The sequence below is a fragment of the Aythya ferina genome (assembly GCF_964211825.1).
Source record: "Aythya ferina genome assembly, chromosome: 2".
NCBI lineage: Eukaryota > Metazoa > Chordata > Aves > Anseriformes > Anatidae > Aythya > Aythya ferina.
This window is the reverse complement of record NC_140297.1, coordinates 126866009-126889133: the sequence shown is the minus strand read 5'-3', so window position 1 is coordinate 126889133 and position 23125 is coordinate 126866009. Positions and strand designations below refer to the sequence as shown.

The window sequence follows — 23125 nt, the reverse complement described above, 5'->3', positions numbered from 1 at the left end:
ACTGCCATCTGTCGCGCTGCTGTAGCAGAATGGTTGCAGTGGCTGTCTCATAAGTAGGTGCATAAGTGGGTGATTATTAGCAGTGTTGTGTGTTCAGTTCATGTGTAGTATTTGGCCAAATCTTCGAGAAATAACCAGTTAAGTGTCACAGAAGTTGATCTGAGGATGGTGAAATTAACATTTATTAAAAATATCACAGGAAATGTAAACTGTCCCCTGTTAAGTGGAGTCCAGGAAAGGGTAGCCTGTGAGACACAGAAGCACAACTTTGCTCTACTTTTCTTTGGATTGCTGTGTCCACTCTGGAGAGATAATAGAACAATAATTAGAGACTAGAAAAGAGGACCATCAGGGAACAACAAAGGGGATATGGGAACAATGTTCAAATACACACAGATTCAATAAAGGAAAGAGTTTTTCTCTGTTTTCCCAGAGGTTCAATTGCTGTAAAGGAATGCTAAAGTTATATTATTTGTCATGGCATGGCTATCAAAACAGCAGAGCAGATTGCCTGGAGAGATCTGTAAGAACAAGAGAAGCACATCTCTGTTGGGAACAATGCAGGTACAGTAGGTCCAAAAAAAGGCGGGCTACTGGTTGGTATCCTACCAACCTTAGGATACCCAGGTGGGGTTGGGAGCCTTTCTGTCAGGTTAGGATCTGGCCCTTTCAGACAAATGCCTTGCATCTGTAAAGGGAACATGAAAATGAATCTTCACCCAAAATTGCAGCCAAGTGTTTGAAATCTTGAATGCAGTATACACACATGAATATGTTTCTGTGAAAGTGGAAAGCTGTAAGGCTCCTATAGATAGACTACCTCCCCTGCACTCACTGTGCTCTGCTCTGCACATTTTTTCACTAGTTTTTATTTGTCATGAAGTTTTGTTTATAATTTTTCCATGCTACCCATTCCTTTTTTTTATCTAATATTATTATCACTATCCCAAGTTTAATAATTTGAATTTTTTAGGCATATCATGTATGTGAGAAGAATTTAATAAACTGGGATCTAAAGTTACACTCCTAAAAATATTGTTAGAGGCCAAGAGCATCCCTAATTTTAATTACTCAATAGGAAATGCAATTTCTCATTACATCTGAACTTTAGAGCACATATATAAAGTATTACTGGGCAATATACCTGTTGAACAAATTCTATTCTTTTTGTTTGTTTGTTTGTTTTTAAATTATCAAAAGCCTTAAGGAAAAAGAAAAGCAAAAGAAAGAAAACAATGCAAAAAAAAAAGCTTTGAAATAAGTTATAACCCAGAAAAATAATGTATAGCAGACAAAAAACTCACTTAAGTTTAAAATGTTGGGAAATTTTCTTCTAGTTGAATTATTTTGATTTCTTATTCATGTCTTAGTACAGTAGGTGAGAGCAATCAACACTCAATATATTAATCTAAATAATTTTGAAGTGTTCATTTTCATGGAAAAAAAAATAATTATTGGAATGTACATGGTATTCTAAGATTCAGTTTCTGCTTTTAAATATGTAGACAGCTGTGTCAACTTTTTTGTCATTAAGCACATACATAGAATCACTCTTCAGTATAGGTTGAGTGTCTTTTGAAGACTTTTATCTTGTGTTGAATACTAAGTTGTTACTCAGCTTTGTTTAACATAGTCTGAGAGACTTAATTAAAAATATAATACAAAATAGGTAATATATATGAATTTTAGTTAAGTGTAGTTTTGAAGGTTGAACATGAGAACTTCGAGACCTCTTTCCGTAATTGAGCACAAGCAAACATTATTATTTTGAGTAATTGTGAGTATGTGGTGTTACACAGATGTCCAGAGTCTCCTCCTTAATCTAACCTTTGACCTCAACAGGATGTTTTTTTTAGGAAAAAGGATCACTTATGTGAGAATTATACCTGTCTGTTCAAAGTAGAATGCCATGGCTTAGGTTGATTGAAAAGTAAATAATATTAACAAACAAATATACTCTTCTACTGAACTCTGAATAGTAGTTAATGCTGAGAAATCTAAATTTTAAATATATCATATGTTGAAAATTCTAACTACCTTCACAGAAATATATTTTTATTTTCATTTTGAAAAAAAAAAAAAGCCATCAAAATAAAATAAAGTTTTTCTGAATTTAAGGATGCAAAACAAAGTTATGAAAAAGAGATTTTAAAATGTGTTGTTGCTTTTCTGAGAGGCATTATATGAGAAAGGAAGGATAATTTAGGTTGTCTGATTTCTTAATGTTCAAGCACTTCACTGTTTCTGTCTCTGTGGATGTTAAGAATAGCAAAACATCTTACAATTGGCATGTTTTCAGGAAAATATTTTTCTTCTAACATAAGTAAATCATTGTTATTTTCTTACCTGTTAAATGACAGTAAACATTTTCTGAAGCATAGTGTACAATAAGGTTCTTGAATATACTCATTGAAAAAGTACAGTATTGATAAGCCTTTGAAGACTACTTGAAATTTTATCTCCATGGTTTATGCATGTTTTCATTGAACATGCCCTAAGAAAATAATAAAATTGCATGCTATATTTAGAAATAATTCTATTCATAAGATTCAAATATAGTCATCTAAAGCTAAAGCAATTTAAAATATTTTTAAACATTTACATTTCACTTTTTACATGTTAATTCTTTTAGACATGCACTTTTTTTTTTTCTACCAGTCATCATGATGATCATCTTAAAGCATGTTTGAAAACTTAGAATTGAATTAATATGAAGCTATATGATATATACATATATAATATGAAGCCTTAAAATTATTATTATTTTAGAGCATGATCTTCTGTAAAGAAGAATGGTCTTCTTTTATGATTTGAAGGAATTAAAATTTTTTGGACTTACTCATTTTTTATTTGTTTACTGAAATAAATTATTCTCTCTTTATTCTTATATATAACCTGTATTTGATCAAATTAATTTATGTAGTACTGCCATTTGCAGTTGTAATCGTTTTAATGAGTCCTAACTAAAATGATTACAACTGCAAATGGCAGTACTACATAAATTAGTTAGAACTCTTGTGAACATCTTGGTTTTAGTGTCACATCTCTAAAGCAAGTTGAACATTTTGAAGTTTAAACTAAAAGGTAAAAAGTTTGTTTCTTTAATACAGCAGAATACAGTACAATCCATAGTCCATCAACACCTATTAAAGATTCGGATTCAGATAGATTGCGTCGTAGTTCAGATGGAAAATCACGTGGACGTGGCAGAAGAAACAATAATCCTTCACCACCACCAGATTCTGACCTAGAGGTATATTTTATTATATATTTTTGACGTTATATCTTTTTTATCATTATTTTGCAGAGTTTGCAGAGAGAAATACCATTTACAAATGAAAAATAAAGTGGCAGTGGAGCCCTTATTTTCTTTCCTTTTTTTTTTTCCCCCAATACTTTTGTAGTTTTTATTCTAAATAAATTTCTTCATGAAGAGCATCTACTTTCTCTGAAAAATATTGGGCTTTTCTTTTTCCTTTTGATTAAATAATAATAATAATAATTAAGAAGAAGAAGAAGAAATAATAATAAGAAAGCTTCTCCCATGTCAATGCTTCTCTTTGGGCAGGAGACACTTTTAGCACAATAGCGGTTTTTATTCTTTCATGCTATGTTCACATTCCCTTCAGTGGCCATACTTTATGTTGAGAACACATCTCCAATGACACACCACAGCTATGAGTGTCCACACTGCATTACTTATCCTTTCCAAAAGCTTAACCCATTTGTCATCATGGGAAATACAATCTCACTAAGACTTTAAATACTTGTATTTGAACACTTTATTTTTCATTAAAACATCATTTTGTGTGTGGTCAGAGGACAGATTTAAAGCACATATTTTCCACTGGCTGTAAGCAAAATAATTATTTACTGATGCCTCAAATTCTTACGCATGCAACATCTGAATTCACAATTTTTATTCTTCAGGTGCATAAATTCCATTAAAAATGAAAGTAGATTAAGGGGATGTAACTGCTTAGCAACAATTTACTAGTTTACTTTCATGTTAGACAACATTTTCAAGAGTAGTTATATGAACTTTGCTTTGTAAGACTTACAGAAATACAGAATTCAAATGTAAAAGATTTAATTTTCAGAGGCTTCTCTTCACTTATTTCAGTTTCTATCTCACATCTGGCTTTAAAACAATATACTGTACAATCTCATTTTCTGTGTGTATTTGACAATGACTATAATTTTATTCTAATGGAATAATTTGATATAATAGCAATTGTAGTAAAAAGCTAACAGATTGTATTACCCTTCTCTGGAAAAAAGATGCTAGCTCTGAAAATAAATGGCAAGGAAACCATGGTTTTAATATATAACCATTTCAATACAATTTTCTCATTTGTGCGCTTACTGATTCAAATTTTAACTTTCCATTTCAAGTATCAGCTTCACAGAGGAACACATTGATTTGATTCTCTTTTTACAGAGAGTATTCATTTGGGATTTGGATGAGACAATCATCATTTTCCATTCCTTGCTTACAGGGTCCTATGCTAACAGATATGGAAGGGTAAGTGTCAAGAAACTAATGGAAATTTTCAGTAATATTTACTGTTATGGTTGGTATGCAGAAAGCACAAGAACATTCATTTACTTTTCAGGGACAAACCACTACTGGTGTTTAAAGATGTAAAAATTCAAGGAGTAAATTTATTTCAAGGAGTAATTTTTCTTTCATACTTTGCATTTACTCAGGTTTTATCTTCATCAAAAAAATTAAACAGCATTGTTTAATTTGTACTTTAATTGTACTTTGACCACTTTAGGTTTTGTTTGTAGGTATGGAGTTTGAGAAACCTGTTGATATCTTCCAAATCTGCAAAGAGTTAATTCCTCTGAGATAGTGAAGAACTTCCACAAGTGAGCTCTAAAATAACATTTTAACCGGAGGAAGAATACTTCTGGATACAGATGGATTAGTCTAAAATATTTTAACTTAGCTTTTTTTTTTTTTTTTTTTTTTTTTTTAATTTTAATCTATGTATTGACTGATGTTTTTGAAAGTCTGCTTATGAGTCAAATCTTTCTATTATGCACAGTCTATAAATCATACCTGAACTTATGAATATGCCTGCAGACTGTGGGTTTCCTAGGTAATTCTCAGAAGAGAAACATGGTCTTAGGTGAATAAGAACAATTTATGACGGAATGCCCTAGTGAGATCAGACTTCGTTTTTCCAGGATTGTATTGAAAGCTAATGTCTCAGCTTGTGCTAGAATCTGTTTTATGCCCTTTCATGCTCACCTCAAGTGAGGTATAACAAGAATGAGTTTTTTTCTTTTTCTTTTTTTTTTTCTTGGTTATTTTTTTTGTTAATCTTCAAAAATTATCATATGAAGAATAACTGGTCTGGCTTTGTGTAATCACATTGTCTTCTTGTAAAACTTGTATTTGTCATTAAAAGGTTTTATTCTATAGATACCTGAGTGAAGGACAAAGCTACTTCTGATTCAGTCCAGTCTCTCTCTGGTTTGGGTTCTTAATTCCTTCTAATAGCTTTTTGCATTATGAAAATCTAAAGCAGTATTTCTTTGTAAGCCTTCTTGCTTGTTCAGGTGGTGTGGTATATTTTCAGAAGTGTTATCTGTAATAGCAGCCTGCCTGCTTGAGGAAAATAATTAATTTTTTTTCATTATGTACATTAAAAGCACTCTTCGTTTCTTGGGTTTCTTAGGTTAGTTAAAAAGACACTAGAACTTAAGATCTTTTGAAAATTATTCTATCAATACATGTAAACAGAAGTATTATAGACTATTAAACATTTACAAAAAGTTGTTTTCCATTCCTCAGCCTTTCTATGAGTGTATGTCAAACTCCTTCTAAAACCAGCTTTTGTATGGCACTGCAAAATCACCAAATCTGTGACAGTTCAAAAAGAGAACAAATCCCAGTGTTCTCAAAATAAATAAATAAATAAATAAATAAATACATGCTGGAAAAGGCTAAATACTCCTTGCTGAGAAGTACTTGTGTGAGCATATTTTTCCTATTTCTTTCATTAATTGGATCATGAACATAAACACCTTTTTTGCTGGATACTTGAGGCTGAGGAAAGCTTTTGGTATTTAGCTGTAAGGACACATAGATATGCATGCTGCAAAGAGAGGGGTGCCTCTGATGGCAGTTCTGTCACTGTTGACACTGTTTTCTTGAGATGTAGCCATTACGTGGCCACCTCTCGCTGCATGGTGTATGGCAGAATAGTAGTTACACATCTCTAAAAGACAGCTGTCTTTTTGCTGTACTTCTTGCTATACTACAGCACATATATACACATAACAAGGAACTACAGGATATCATCTCTGCTAAAAACAGAAACAAAGTTTGATGTTTAGAAGGTTTATGGCATTAGTGTTTATGCTAAGAATTAATGCATTATGCACTGTGGATAAACATTGTAACTTTTTGGTGAAGGGCAGCCATGTGCATGTCCTTGACTTCTAGAGATAGTTATGCAAGCTTTATTTTTACGTTGCTTTATTTTCTTAAAGTTTCATTCATATCATGGCTTCTCTTGGCTTACTGACTGTCATATAAGAGTTAAAGTTAATTTGCAGCAGTGTGAGGTGCACATTTTTAGAGCGTTTCCTACTGATTTCTGGCCCTTAAAATCAAAACTCCAGGGAAAAAATTTAATGTTTTCACAATTTAACCTCACCCCTTAAATGTTTCTGCACTGTGGTGAGGGCTAGAAATGCTCTTTTAAAAATTAAATCTAAGCTTCTCACATAATTATTAAAATACAAAAGCTGGAACTTCAAACAAACAAAAATATCCTAATTAAATAGGGGATTTGGCAGCTTGGCACTCAGCTCTTCTCATAATGCCTGAGTGAGTTTCATGGTGAATGACTATGAATGATGAGCAGCCCAGTTGCTGAAGGGATAGGTTTTCTTTTCCTTATTCTCTTCCTCATTCCTCATAACATCTTGGTTATGCCACCCTTTTCTCTATATAGCCTTTTTCATCTCTATTTATCACCTGCTCTCCTTCTGCTGCTATTGTGCTCTGATTTCTCCCTGCCTTTGTCCTTCAGCATTGGAACAAAATAATACATTTCTTTTTTGGTGTTGCGCAGCAGTATAAACTGCTACGTTTTTATTTAAAGTTGTTTAGAATTTTTTTGATTTCACAGATATGTATAAAACTAGCAGAGGAAAATGAAGTCCAGAAGAGAAGAAAAAAAAAATCAGTTTGCTTTTGGATATTTCTTTATGTATATATGCATATATCTGCATACATATATATATATCTGTATACATATCTGTATGTATATTCGATCTGTTGATCGAATGTCATGTTATCAGTTACTTTACTTGACTTTAGGGCTTTCAACACCTACAAACTTAGTTTTGAGCCAGATGTAAACTTATGAAATTTTGGAATTTGGGAAAAAGTTGGAACCATTCTTTAGCATCTTGAAGCAGGTGGAAATTCTGCTATGCATTGGCACTAGAATGTTGTGGTCTTTACATTTCCATTTTCAGTGAAAGCATATATATATTCAGATGCTTTAAAGGAATTCTCCTTTAATTTTTAAGCTATTTTAATGTGGTTTATTATATTTTAGAGATTGAGAAAAACAAAGCCTGGTTTCACTTAACCCTTCATTTGTGACCTGTAGGCTTAAGTGGAAAATAAGCCTTGTACCCAAAGTGAACTTTCCTGTTTTTCAGCTTCTTGTTTCTCCGCAAAACAAAGAAATCAAGTGGGTAGAATTTAGAAATGACATACAGACAATGTTTTGGCTCCAATACCAGTATTCAAAACAAGAGGCCTGCTTAAGCAGTTTGACATTGGTATTTCTTTTCTTTAGCTAAACAGTACCTCCCCCAGAGATTTGTACCTGATTTTGACCATACCTGAAAAGACACTCAGATTGAACCTGCAAATCCCGATAAACAAGAACAGATTGATGGCTTTCCTCCTCATTGTGTGACACCTCACAATAATTAGTTAGCAATTAGTGGCTTAAAACTGCAAAAGAAGGCTTGGTATGGGATTTATTTTATTTTTTTAAATCTTATTCTAGCCTTGTCTTCTTTAGTTTTCAGCCTTCACTGTAATGACTGGCAGCAGAGTATAATCTACTGCAGTGCCTTAAACCAAGGCTCTTGTGCTTTTTACAAGAGCAGTTGCAAGATTGTAACTACACAGATAATTAAAACACAGATAAAGCTTTTGCATCTGTTAAATATGTGGTATCCAGAGCTGCAGCTTAACTATTTTTTTTATGCTAGTTGGAACTTTCTATAGAACAAGATTGAGTTTAACTAAGGAATTAGGACTTCTTTGAAAAGAAACCTGCTTTGTTTCTTCTCTTCATTTTTATGGTATTTAATCTGACATTTTCAGTAGGTGCCGATGATTTTCTTATTTGTTTTTCTTCTAATTAAATTAGCCTAGTAAATGACATTGTTTTAATATTACTTTAGAGAAATCCACATTCTTTTTTGTCAACCATTTAAAAATACCTTTAAGTGACATGGTCTACAATTTAAAAAAAAAAAAAAACTTTTTCAGACTCAAATATGTGATAAAAAAATTAACAGAAAATTTTACTGTAAGTAAGGCACAAGTTGAAATTAGCATATATATTCACAGCTACTCATTTAAAATTAATTCTATGGGTTCATAGCCAATGTTCTGCTGTGTCTGCTGATTTATCCTGCTTTTCAAAATGATGTTCCTATTTACAAATGTAAACCAAAAATGGGTGTCATTGTACAATGTTGTGTTATCACTTGATGATCAAGATGTAGATCAAGATTGTCATTTGCATGTTAGACACTTAGTCCTGGATCTAACTCCTGTTAACTAGAACAGAGCATTCTGCAGTGTGAATTCTATTAGTGCTTAGGGAAAATAGAAATCCTTATTTGGTTTAATAAAAATGGTTAAGGAGCTATGAAGAATGGCAGAGTTATAGCCAGTCTCAAAGATAGGCAGGAATGTGACAGGGAAGCAACCTCAGGCCTATACAGGGAGAAAACATCACCTGCTTTCCACCTCACATGCCTACAAAAGTAACATAAAGGAAGACAAATAGGGGGATACGAAAATAGAGGGGCAGAATAGTTTTGCTCATATTTTAAAGTATTTCTATTTGAATTAGGAAGCCTTTTTTTTTTTTTTTTTTGGTGGGGGGGGGGAGGGGGAAAGGGGGAGACTTAAATAGAAGGCTTATTTTTAAGAACTGTGTCATTATAGTGGCATGGATTTTTTCTGTCCCATTTATGAGGGTTATTTTTTGATACTAGAAAACTTACTTACTCTTAGTGTGTGTGAGTTCAAAAATAGTTGTTTTGTCTGTTCCATACAGCTTTGTTGCTAAATGCTTCTTTCCAAAATTCTTTTCTCTGGTTAATTTTACTTGGGTTTTGGCATTTCTAGAAGGTAAACAGGCTGCCAGATTGCCATTCTTTTTCAGCTGCTTGCTACTGATATAACTTACCTTTTGACCAGCAGTTATAGAAAAATGTTTGAAAGTTCAGAGATCATGTTGAAACACCTATTAATTTGATTGAGAGGTGGAAAAGGAAAGTACGGACTGCATCTTTTGGTTTTAAATCTGAGTTGTCATCAGTTTTAGAATATTAACTTATTTTAAGTAAAGTATGGGTTGTCACTTCTGCAGTTGTATTTAAAATATAACTCCTAACAAACTAACATTGGTAATAGATGGTGTCATGAGATAATACAGCATGTTCTTTCAAACTCATGCTTCTTTGTGGTTGGATATACTTGGTATTATAAATGAGAAACTGTATATCAAATGTATATATTAGGTTTTCTTTTCAATTTTTTCAGATTGAAAATACATAAAACACATACAAAAAATATCAAAACAAGACAAACATCTGCAATACATTTGGTAACCACAATGCTGAACATGCTTTTTGAGTTTATTAGCTCAGTAAGGAATAAGTTGTTATGGTAATTTTTGTAGAGAAGTTAAAGTGTGTTATATATTAATAACAAACAATAGATTTGTTCACTCTGCATGGGTGGGCCCAACTGAAAGCATAATTAAAATATGGTTTTGTGTAGAATCAAGGAGTGGTTTTAAATATAATTGCTATTTGCAAATGAAATATTAATGGTGAATTTCTTTAAAGTCCCTAGGTATTCACAGGGCCAAATCACTTGTGGCCAGTGAGAGTTTATTTTCAGTACTGATAGTATTGTCATGCCTCCAGTTACCATAAAACTTGTAAACAGTTGTAAAATCTGGCTAAGTTTTGGGTGAAATGAATTTGCTGCTAGTAGAATCCTTCCCTTTCTCATTCTGCCCTTTTTCAGAGGGCAGTAATTCTGTACATGGACTCACAAGCGTGACCACAGAAGGTTGTATCAACACAAGTGTGACCACAGAGGTCCCTCTGTAGAATCATGGTACTAGTTGGGCTGGTCATATTTTTTAGGTTTATTTTAACATGATTAGAAGACTAAAGAGTAGCTGAAATGGTAACGAACATGTGGATGTTACTTTTCATATATCTGGTAATTTCTCTTGAAAAACAGTTCCTGTCCTTTGTATTCTAGTATGTACATGTATGTTTACATAAAGTATTGATGGTATACTCTCTTAATTTCTTAAGGATCCACCGACCTCAGTGTCTCTTGGACTCCGAATGGAAGAGATGATTTTCAATTTGGCAGACACTCATCTATTCTTTAATGATTTAGAAGTAAGTGTTTGTTATTTCAAAATAGAGTTTAACATTTGTTTCTTTTTATGTATTATTAGAAGGTTTGACAATTATTTTTGGTTTCACAGTTTTAATATGAAAATGTTTAGAAAATATCTGTATAATATTGTCATTTAAATATACAATAACATCTACACTAAATGTGTTGGCATTCAAAGGTTACAATAGTTGAAATGATAGTGTTGTTTTTTTTTTCTCACGGGTCTTTGTGTTTATGACCACAGTAGACAAGTTTTAGAAGTGGATACACCAAAAGCTATAAAATATCTATTTTATAGAAATAAATACTAGAATGCAACAGTCTGCACAGACCATTAAATATTAAACTTTGGCTTCTATAAACAGTTAATGTCTGGGTACAGATTTCTCACATCCCACTATGGGGAAGTATTACCTTAAACCCAAGGGAAATCATTAATGTCATATATACTGTCCTTCTCCATGGCCTTCTGGGTCTCTGCCTTCCCCAGTGGCAGGTACAATTTGTTATGTAGTAGGGTTTCTCTGCCACTCATGCCTCTCGCTTGTGGCATGCTGTGAGGAGTCGGTGTCGGCATGCCAAAGGCTTTTTCAGCCTATGTAGACTATGGTTTGGCGGTTCTTGTGAGATTGTTCTAAAACTATCCGAACTGCTGAAAGAGACTGTCACCATAATGCCTGGGTGTTTCATCTTAAAAGGGAAAAAGCAATTTCTGATCATATTTTAATAACAAGAAAACATGAAAATGGTCAGTTTTTTTTCCCATCATAATGAAGACAGCTGTTTATTTAAAATCCAGCTGTTAAGCAAGCTTGTGGTTGTGCTGCCAACACACATTAATCATCAAGTTGTTGTTTTGCTAGATTTTAGAATAGTGTGTTATTCCAGACAGGCAAAAGAATCTAAAAGATTCAAATGCAACTTTTGCTGATCAAAGTTAATTGGCAGCAATTGGCCTTTAAATATTTCCTGATGTTTCCCTTTTCAAAATCAAGCAAAATACACCTTATTTAATAGATGAGCCAAAATCATTTGAAAAATGCCAGTGTGTGATAGACCTCAAATGTGGTTTGTCCAACATCTGTCCTATATTTTGATTTCTTTTCATCTAAAAAGAAACCACTCACAGATGATTTGGCATCTTTCAATGTAATGAAATTATTTAAATGTGCTTTATTTTTTATTCCATTCCATAGCGGAGTATTATATATATATATATATATATATATATATATATATATATATATATATATATATGCTTTCAGTAAAATAGATGATTTCTTTAAATTTTATAGTAATATTTTCTTTATTTTTCATCAAGGTAGCTATATTTAACAATGATACTTTTTGTATATAAGAAATGCCATTCGTGAGTTACATGTATAGGACTGATTTTTCAGGTCTGTTGAAGAATATAATAATGCTAGTTATTTTCCAAATCTGTTTCTGATTCCTGGTAATATTTCATTTTATCCAGCACAGAAAGAGAAAGTGCTAATATACCTTACCAGCATATTTAATAAATTTCAATGTATTTTCATTTGATGTGCATGACCAAATGCATAGTACACTGATAGCTACTTCTTGACACGTGAATGTTAATGTCAGTGATTGTAATGGAAGTTAATCAACCACAGCTTGGGGATAGTGGATTATTTATATGTCTTAACAGTAAGTAAGTGAGTAATCTTAGCAGGTTATTCACTGCAGAACTTTGAAGTATGGAAAAAACTACTGATCCAAATTGTTCATAGAAGCAAGAAGCTCAGAGGATAAACTTGGTTCTTTGCATTTGCCCCATAGCAAGCCACTTTATCTCATGTCTCCCAACACATTGTAACTGTCCATACGGTAGTCTATCTTCATACATGAGAGAGCAGTTGTGCTTATAATGGGTGGTACATCAAGGCAAAGTGCTGGAGCCTTCCCTGGGTGTGCTGCAGAGAGGCCCCAGAATAGGATCCTTCCTGTGCTGGTCTGCGGGGCATTGTAGCAACAAGCTTCCCCTGCTCCTCCTACTCTTAGAACCTTTACCACAGGAGTGTTCAGATCTGAACTGGGATCTCCACACAACTAGACAACAGATCATGAGCACTGAGAAGGGGAAAGCTGGTGTTTCTTCCTGGTTTGCCACACAATTCCAGCAATGTTTCAGTGCTCCTAAGACACAGAGAACATAGTTCCTGTCCTTATTTCTAAGGAACTTGAGCTCTAAACTGAAAGATTGTGTCATGTCCAAGGGAGGGGAGGGCATGTCAGAGCAGAGTGGCTCTGTGCTTGTGGATCACTATAGCTCTTCAGAGAAGTATGTAGGGAGGGGAAAAAAGAGAAAGAAGAGAGCCTGAATTTCATGTAAGGATGAGACCTGGCCAAAAATTGAGGCTTTCAGTTCAGCGGAACTTTTTTTTTTTTTTTTTTTTTTTTGGTATGCCACAGACACATGTTGTTTTTGAAAGAACATGGCCTCCTGGACCTGCAGTTTGTCATTCATTTGGGCATCACGATTATTAGCAGGGCCTGCCTGGCTCCCAAGGTCTGTGGCTTCAGAGCAGGTTCCGCCCATCCATCCCAGAAACTCAAAGTTCTGGTTTGGTGGTTTGGAAGTTTAGGCTGCCCAGCATCTTGACGAGCTTCCACCAAAACTGTGGGCAATTTGGCTTGGCTATGCCTCAGGCTCAAAACATCTGCTCTTGCTGACGGAGGACTGAGTCTGGAAGATCTCCTGGTGACCCTGGTCAGGCCTAAGGATTGTCATGTATGTGACAGTCTGGATCAGGCTATTATGGATCAAGAGGTTAGTAGGCAATTGCTCCAGTGAGCTGCAGAGCTTGGACATTCTTGCCCAGAAATAGTATGAAGACAGGCAAATATGAATCTGGAACATCTGACCTGCGTGTAGAAACACGTCTTTGGGTTTAGGCATAATCCAAAGCGGGAACCTGAAAACTGATGCTCTCCTTACCCAGACTCAGAGGGAACCCTTCCTGACATATAGAGAGACTGGGTTTACAGGCAGGCAATCATCTATCATAACTTTGGCCTATGATGCACATTTTTCCAGATACCACAAGTTAATGTTTTTTAATCTTGTTTTTATCCAATGCTTTCCAGAAAGCTCTAATCAGAACAGTTCTCTTGTCATCCAAGTTAGAGGGAAAGTATTTTGTCTTCTTATAAACTGCTGAAGGCTTGATTTACATTTTGAATACAAAAGGCACAGTTACAGTTGTGATCTCCAAATGATCACTTGCTTTGTGTATTACCTAATTGGGTTTTCAAATCTCAACCTAGAGACATACTTATTTTTTTTAGGTTAAACTCTAAACTTAAGCAGTCATACTTTTAGTTTGTATAAAGTGAACAAATGCAAACGCATACCAGTAGCTCTTAGAACTTCATTTTACCCATCCTAACTTAATACAGGACATAGACAGGTAAACGAATCAGCTAACTTCCTATATGTTTTTCTTTATGTAATAATAGCAATAATAATGATGATGTTACTGGTATTTTTAAAACTCATTGAAAAAGTTCAGTCTGATTTCATGTCTAGCTCTGAAGTCAGTATTCTGCTTATGAATGGGTGAGTTGCACTTAGATTTACAATCAGTTATTGAACCCTGATTTTGTAGTTGTCCATAAACTGAAGAAAAAAAAAAAAAAAAGTAAGAGATGATCTGTTTGCTTCACTTTGGACAAATTTATTTGTAGTAATTGATTCCAAATTGATATAATATCAGACAATTTGAAATCTTGAAGGAGCAATTATAAATTCTTACATAGAGTGTTAAAGATATATGACAAGTATTTTAACACACTGAAAAGAAAATATAGTTTACTAGTGTACCATATGATTTAAGTGCCATCATAATCAATGATTTATTGAGTTAATAGTAATTTCACAATGGAATTATAGCACTACACTAGGCCAAGCATTAGAAAATAAGTACAGTATTTCCAAAAATTAGATTCTGAAGTGTGCTTTTGGCTGCAAGATAAGAAGTTTAGGTTTTCTGTATCAAAAATCATGATTTAAATGTCATACTCTGTTCTGTAGTAGAATTTTAATTATGCACAGGAGGGAATAAATACATGTATATTGATGTAGAGTCCTCGAGAGAACCAGAATTATCTCATCAGGGAAGAATGTCTGAGTTTTACATGCTGATTATGTTGTGATAGGGATAATAAGGTATAATATTTTAATGGCATGTATGGAGCAATTACACATATTAGGTATTTTAGAATGTATGCTCAAGTGTTTTAGGGAAATTAGCAAGCCGATGATAGGACTTAAATGTGACATCTACCTATTGCATCTATAAAGATTGTATATATTTATGTATGTATACTGATCCTCTTAAAAGATTAGCTTTTTTATTTCCTTGGCATACCAGGTGCCCATTATAACTAGGTATGCTGAAGGAAGAATTGCTGTTGTGACTGTTTATGAACACCTTTTTTTAAAAAGTGAGTTCAGTGCTTTGTAAACTTCGTTCCAAGATGATACCGTCTTGCTAGATCTGTACCTTTAGAGACTTAGAATTTTACTTACTGCAGCTGGAAATGCCAATTTATTCATTTTCCAGGCACACGAAGCCTTTATTTTTTAACCTTACCTAACACTTCTTATGACTGAGATATATTTTTTAAGTGTTTAATTTTATAAAAGTAATTAAATTCCAATTAGTCTGTAGGTTTTTGTCCGGCTTATTTGTTTTTATTTTTTTAATTTTTTTTATTGGATTTTTATTTCTGTATTTTGTTGTTGTTGTTGTTCTTGTTTTTTTCATTTCAGGTTTTGTGGAAGGGCTCAAAGTAAGATTTTATGTATTACAAAACTACTAAAAATTAATTTCACCACCAATGAAATGAAACCATTCATAAGGGCACGGTAACAGTGATTGGCACTCATTTTCTTCCATCAGTGAAGAATACGTAACACATGCTCACAGCTTCACAATTCACTTTTATTTGTGAAAGCTTTATATGCAAAACGTTATATGTGTATGGGAGTCATTTGTGATGATTGGCAGTATGGTATGAGATTTAAGCTACTTTAGGTATTTCTCTTAATGGCAAAAGGAAAGAATGATAGCAGGCAGTACTGTAATACAATGATTTTGGTTCTTCAGGAAAATAAAAGAAAAATAATCAATGTTAAAGTTCTAATAAGTGGGATTGCTGTTGTTGTTGTTGTTTTGTTTTGTTTTGTTTTGTTTTCTTTCTTTCTTTCTTTCTTTTTACATTTGCCACTTTAACAATAAAAAGAAAGAAGAAATAAGCACCAAGGAGCAGGCGTTACAACAGGGATCTATGTTAATTTCTTTTAAGGTTCTTACTTAAAATCCACCTGGAATCTCTTTATAGAATCACAGAGTATCCCATGTTGGAGGGGACCCATGAGGATCATCAAGCTCAACTCCTGGCACCACACAGGTCTACCCAAAAGTTTAGACCACGTGACTAAGTGCACAGTCCAATCGCTTCTTAAATTCAGACAGGCTCGGTGAAGTGACTACTTCACTGGGGAGCCTCTTTGTCTACCTGATGGATGTTTAGATCATAGTCCTTTATGTGTGGTGAAAAGAGCTGCATAAACTTTATGGTTAAGTTTTTCACTACTTCAGATTACTGAACCTTTAAGGCATTACATGAGCATATTACTACGTGGCAACCCCTCTGGAAAGTTGCCTGCCTTAGTTTTGCATGCGATTCCCATGATGTCCATCCTTCTGTTGCATGTGGAGCCAAGGCAGGCTGGACCCTGAGACGGGGCAGGCAGGGGCCAAAGTGCTGGCTTCCCACTCCCGGCTGCTTTGCTGCCCACCAGCCTCTCCTCCACTGCACCCTGGGCTCAGAGAGCCCTCCCCACCCCAACCCCCCACCTCCCACCCCAAGAGGCTCTGCCTGGGAGGCTTAATAAAGTTGGATTCATATGGGAACATTTTACAAATCCTACACTTTATATGCAATGTACCCTTATCTCATGAAGCAGTGAGACGCTGACTTACATCAATGCTACTTTTCACAGTTTGAAGCAAAGAATAAACAGTGTTTGCATCTTTGCACTCCCATAGTCATTGTTTGGTCTTAAATCTCCTCTTTCCACTCATGTGGCAATAAATCCTTCCAGGATTCCTGCATATCTCTAACTGCTAGCTTGGATTTACTCAGATCTGGAAATTGATAGGGAGCAAATAATTGTCAGGTATTTTTTATGAAAACTGCACTTCGTGGGTTGTTTCCTGCATAATTTACTATGTGGTTATGTCTGCTGTCTTTGTAGCTCCCTGTCACTGGGCTATCAGTATTATCAGCACTACCACTCCCTCTTATTCCTTTACAAGCTGAAGGCAGTTATGAGGTCATTTTTTTACTGCTTTAAATGCAACTGAGATGTCTGACACCCAGACACTTGTCTGACACTCCAAGCACTTCTGTTCACTTAAGAAATGTAAAGGACCTCTAAGGCCCACATTGCAGTAGCTGGACCCAAAAGCAGAGTCTTCAGGCACTGAAGCAGGAGGTGATACTGTTTGTGGTGACACCAAGCAGTGCAGGATTGCCCCAAGAAGAGATGCTACAGGGAGATGTGTAGAGAGAGCTCAGGCTAAAGAAAGAGAGCAGCTAAAACTCAGCATGGAAACCATGAAGTCTGATCCCAGAGCAAAACTTCTACAAAATTAATCCCTCTTTGTCCTTTGCCTTCAATTCTTACAGGTGAAACTAGGCTGACTCCCTGCTGTTGAAAGCATATGCACCATATAAATCACTTCTAGGCATCAAGGAGACCTTTTTTTTTCATGACAGGGACATATATTCTTCTTTTCTTCAGTCTGAGAATTTTCTCCTTTGTAGGTCTCTCAGTAACACCACAGGAGACTAAGTGACTTTCCTCCCAGGTCCTTCAGTGACCATGCACACAGATATGTCCCTCGTGTACCATGCAGTGCCCTGCAGGAATGCCTTTGAAGCAATAATGCCATATGTTCTGGTTCTTTAATCTGAAGGAGAAAGGGAAACTACTTCCTCTCAGATCTGATACTTTAATATACCACAGACTCAGGCTGGTAACTTAGCACAGTAGCACTCTGAAGCATGATTTGGGATTGCAGGCATTATGATAATACACATTATTGAATAATAGCTGAATTCAGCAGACTTATTGTGTGCAGGTTACTGCACATCTCAAAGAACCATGACCACTGTAGGGTAAAACACTGTGTTTTTTCTCAAGGCATTTTAGCACATCTGGTCCTAGAATCGAGTAATCTAACAATTGAACTGCTTGGATGCAAGCCAGCCCTTAAGTGCAGACTTTAAGCAAGCTCCAGAGCAAGCTGGGAAATCAGGTTGTCTGCTATTAGCAGTTTGGAAGTCCATCATTTTTTCTCTCACACCTTGTGGCAATGTCATAGAGCCAGCTTCAGGCAGGTGTGTCAGGTCTGTTGATGTCTAGATTTAAGCGTAACTAAGTTGGGTGGAGGTGCACAGTCAGTAATGGGAATTGGCAGAGCTGCACAGACATAGCCAGGCAGGCTGAGGAAGTGGAGAAGGAGGAGCACGAAAACATGATCACCAGAGGGAAAAACTTTCTCAGCTTCTCTGCATAGAAAAAAAACAAATCAAGACAAAACTGTTTTGTGTCTGAGGCTATGCTCCAGACTCTGCACATATACAGGGTAAGCCTCTGCTGACTTTATTTACTAAACAGTTGTCTAGTGCACATATTTTGCATACATATGTGTGTAGAATGTAGTGACATGAGGTCCTCTTTTTGCTGACCACTTCTTTGTAATGCCTGATCAGTCTTTCCTCCTTTACGCCTTAATCCCCTTATCTGTAGATAAGGACAATGATGTGGAGAATGGTATCTACAGATAAAAGGATGATAATTCCATCAGAAAGTACTCAAGAGGGAAAGGAGACAGGAAAATAGGGCATCAGACTGGTGGATACAGTGGTTGTTACTATATGCAGTTGTAGGCTCTCTAACAATGCTACAACTTGGTAACGTGCGTATGTGCACATTTGTGCACAACTTGGTAATGTGCATATATGAATGATACCAGACAATGTTTTAAAAATTCTTGTATAATATAATTCTTGTATAATATGTATAAAAAAATAAATAATGAAACAAAGTAATTGCAACTTGTTTAAGGCTTGGTGGAAATTTCCATGCTTTTGTTGTCAATCCGTTAGCAGATGGCAAAACACTGACTTGCTAAATTGTTGATCTACATAAACTGCTGCCCATAATGAATTCTTATACTTGAGGGGTTGCAGCATCCCATATAACATGCCACAGAGCTCTTCAGCTGGTGCAGATCATAGCATAAGTACAAATGTGATAGGAGCAAACATTGCTTGATGGTTCAGCACGTTAGTTACAAAACCAGGTAATAATCCTTCAGGGATTCATCTAGAAGGCCTCTTAGTACCAGAATTGTCATTTCAGATTTGAATAGGAGCTTTTTATTGTTTAACTTATCCCAGAAGTCTGAAGTAATAGAACAGTGATACCAAATGAATGAATAAATAGTTGTTACTAATGGTGAAAGTAGTTAATATTGCTATTAATTAATTTGCTTTTCATTTATTGTTAGATAGAGAGGCTTCTCTTTGGCTTTTAATATTTCAGGGATCTGATTTGAACAAAATGTTTTCTACATATCCCCAAACATTATGAGTATCATTGGAACAAAAGCTTGTCTGCTACTATAGATATAAATGCACTAGTTATGACTAATTCTATATAATGCATTCATAGGTTTCTGAAGTAATCCATTATTGATTTATGATCTAAAAGTCTAAAAATGTTTCACAAGTTAAAGCAACATTCCTGACCAATAGATCTTGTGTTTGGGTTTCTGATTTAGCTGACAGATTTGTAAAATCTCATACAGCCAGTTTTCTCCCTTGTGAAGCTGCAAATACTGAAAAGTGCAAGTTATTCCAGCTTGGATCAATATTAATTTACACTCAGATGTCTTTGCCAACCCCCCTCCCCCTTCTGTTCATGTAACACAGCTAATTTGTGCTTATTCCACCACTTACAAACAAATCTTCCCCCTCGACCCCCCAATAATTAGACTTTTCCAATGCAAGAAGATAAATTGAAGAAAGAACATAATAGCTCCTTTCAAAAAATTCTCTGCTTCTTTGACACCATTTACAAGAGCAAACCTCAAGTTTGCATTATTCAGATTGGTGCTTTAAGTTTCTTAGTCTCTGACAATTTTGTACCTTTTATTTTAGAAAAGCTATCCTTACTTATCATTTTGTAGGCTGAGAGCATATTAGACAATCCTCATATAAGTACAAAGATTTGAAACCACAAAGTTAGCATCTCAGCAGTGTGCATGGTAGGTAGTTTCAATCAACAACAGTGTAGTTTTAGCATGAATTTGCAATGTAACTAGTGCAGTTTTCTAGTATCTCAAGAGCTATCATGCAGTTTGTGCTGCTGTGGCAATTTTATGACTGCTAGAACTGTAATTTAAATTATAAGAAAATATGCACACACTTGTATTTTAAGTAGATTTGTTTATGCCTTTTCAGCAGAGGGAGAAGGGGGGGAAGAGGGTCATATTAAAATATTGCTACAGGAATAAAAATTAATAAATGTCTTTCATTCATTTTCTTTTAAAAACACAAAAGGAGTGCTTGAAGTTGGTTCCCAAAATGTTTGAGTTTCATGGTCTCAGGAGATTTCTACTGTTTCAGTGTGGTTACAATAAGGCCTCTATCTGAATTTCATCCAGTTCAATGGTCTAATGAAACTTTAAAGAAAGGGGGGAGGGGATTATTCCCGTTACTCATTGCAGTATCACTTTTATTTTTCTGTGTTTTAAAGAAAAAATTGATTGTTATAAATTGCGTTTCAAAAGTTTGTCTTTATATGTGGTCAGGAAGCTGGGTGATTCTAACTAGCAAACTAATGCAATCTTAATGCGTGTTGTTCAAGTGTGAGTATTTAAAGAGGAATTTTAAAATGTAAGTGGAAAGCTTGTAAAAGAAACAATGAGTTATTGAAGTAACAAAGTATTTGCTTTATTTTTTTCCAAGATCCTTGTTCAGTCAGACCAGGGCAGTCCAGGCAGAGACACTGCACCCTTTCTGAAAGTTACCTGAAGTCCTATGCAGATATGAGATTATAGTTCCTAAATGTTCAGTGACAGCAGAATACAGACAGATGACATGAATAATAAGCTCAGCTGATATATTGTTGCCACAAGAAAGATCAGATATATCTAAGCAAAAGATCCTTTCTGAACCATAGAAAATCATTGCAATCAGTTGAAGGATCTCCTCTTTTTCTTCTACATATTTTACATATCCACCATATCCACATTGTGAATGTGACGTATGGATACACAAGGGAATAACTTGCTCTATAACATTGATAAGAATGGAAGAGAGACAATTGTAACAGCAATTATAACTCAACAGATTTTCTAAGATATTTTTTTTCTGACTGAAAAGTTTAACAATACCAGTCAAATACCAGTCAAATATTCTGATACTCACTTATTTGGGAAAAAAAATAAAATAAAATAAAATATGTATATATTTTATATATATACATATATATATGTGTACATACATATATATATACACACACACACATATATAAATGTATATAAAGTGTATATCAGTGTATATATTTCTTAAAAGTATGTATATAAATCCAAAACTCCCATTATGGACTTCTTCAAATGAATAAAGCATAAATTAAGCCCTAATTAGCTACAAATGAGGGTTGACAAACAGAACAAAAAAGGAAATGAAAACATATACCAACTTTTTTGCTCCATCACTTTAATAAATTCAGACATAAATTTGAATAGAAACAACCTCTGACTCCCAAAGTATCAAGAGGAGTAACAAAAGTAATGTCTCTTTCCTGAGTTTAATCTAGACTAGTTTGGTACAGATTTGCTTTTAACAAAGCAAATATAATGCGTAACAGAATAATCACACACACGCACACCAGTGATTTTGTTTTAATTGTTCCATTATATTGTAAATAAATGCATCTATTCTCTTACCACACGAAGGTAGAAAAATAGAAAAAATAGAAAAAGGTTTGTATGAACACACATCTTTAGATTATCATCAGAAATGCACCCAGGAGTCTATGCTAATGTATTATTTCAGGTACTGGGAAAGAATCTATAAATGTAAACACAACTTAGTAAATTAAGAGAAAAGTCCTGAATGCTTCTTGGTTGATTCCACATTAGTCTTTTTTTCTTTTTTTTTTTTTTTTTTTGTCCTTTTTTAATTTATTTATTTTTTTAAATAAAAGAAAAGGTACCATGAAAGTGTTATTTTAAAAACTTGCCAACAGCAAAAATGCCTGGCCTAAAGCATTAAATCAGTAGTGTGCTAATATAGATTTTATATATAAACTTCATATAGTCATGTGAAGGGTTAAGCTATGTGATTTCAGGATAAAAGGTTTCCTGAGTTGACTATTATTCCTATGGTCTGCCAACAACTTTGCAATAAATGGAATGATTTTTATGGGAATGTGGTTATTCACAGCAAGACTACAGTTGGTGTCAGTATGAAAAATTCTTCTTTAGTAGATTCTCTCAGCAGGGATAACAGATCTGAAAGAAAGGCAAAAAGTAGTTACAGAGAACTCTGGCTGGTGTTGGTGACAAATTATGTTTATAAAATGATGGGGTAACCCATTAAAAAGAAGAAATCAGAACAACGGTAAATCAGAGCCTTGCTCCTCTAAGTACTTCTGTTCCAAAGCAAGTTACTTGTGATAGCATGTGTGTATTGTTTAATAGCTCCTATTTCTCCTGTCCATAAAGCAAGTGAGACTTCTAGCTTTTCAGTTGCAGGGATATAAAATAATTCTTCCAAAATCTGTAAAATTACTGTAAATTTATACCACTGTCTTTGAGATAACATACAATATATTTGTATATATGATTTAAAATAATTAGTAGAAAATGTTTTTTTTTTCTTTTCACTAGATGTTTAATATTATTTTGTAGTTATAATATTTCTATATTTTTATTATTTTTTATTATTTTACTTATAATATTTATATTTTAATTATTTGGGTTATAATATTTATAAATATTGATCATAATTATTATTTCTCATTATCACTTTAACTTGATTTTTGAAATAATATTTTTAGGAGGAAAGTGTAACAGATGATGCATTAATATATTAATTAACTTAGGTGCCATTAACAGTTTAGGTATGTAGGTACTGTTTTTGATAAGCTTGCAGAATGCTCTGAAGATTAAACCAATGATTTGGTCTGCAGCACCTCTATTAGAGCTGGTATTATCACTCATTCAAGATGAGTTGTAAAGTTGTATAGAACTAATGAGTCTCTTAAAACCATGTAGCAACTCTATGAGTTTTAATCATTCAATC

General features: G+C 34.3%; 1 protein-coding gene across 15 annotated transcripts in view; it reads left to right on the top strand.

The window, feature by feature from the left end:
* The window catches only part of EYA1 (EYA transcriptional coactivator and phosphatase 1), a 163795-nt gene that overhangs the window by 115862 nt on the left and 24808 nt on the right, over positions 1-23125 (top strand). For all 15 annotated transcript variants that reach the window (XM_084509391.1, XM_084509390.1, XM_084509387.1 and 12 more), the window contains 3 exons: positions 3111-3253; positions 4442-4525; positions 10618-10707. In XM_084509391.1, coding sequence (XP_084365517.1) covers positions 3111-3253; positions 4442-4525; positions 10618-10707 — 317 coding nt within the window. The remainder of the gene's footprint in view (positions 1-3110; positions 3254-4441; positions 4526-10617; positions 10708-23125) is intronic.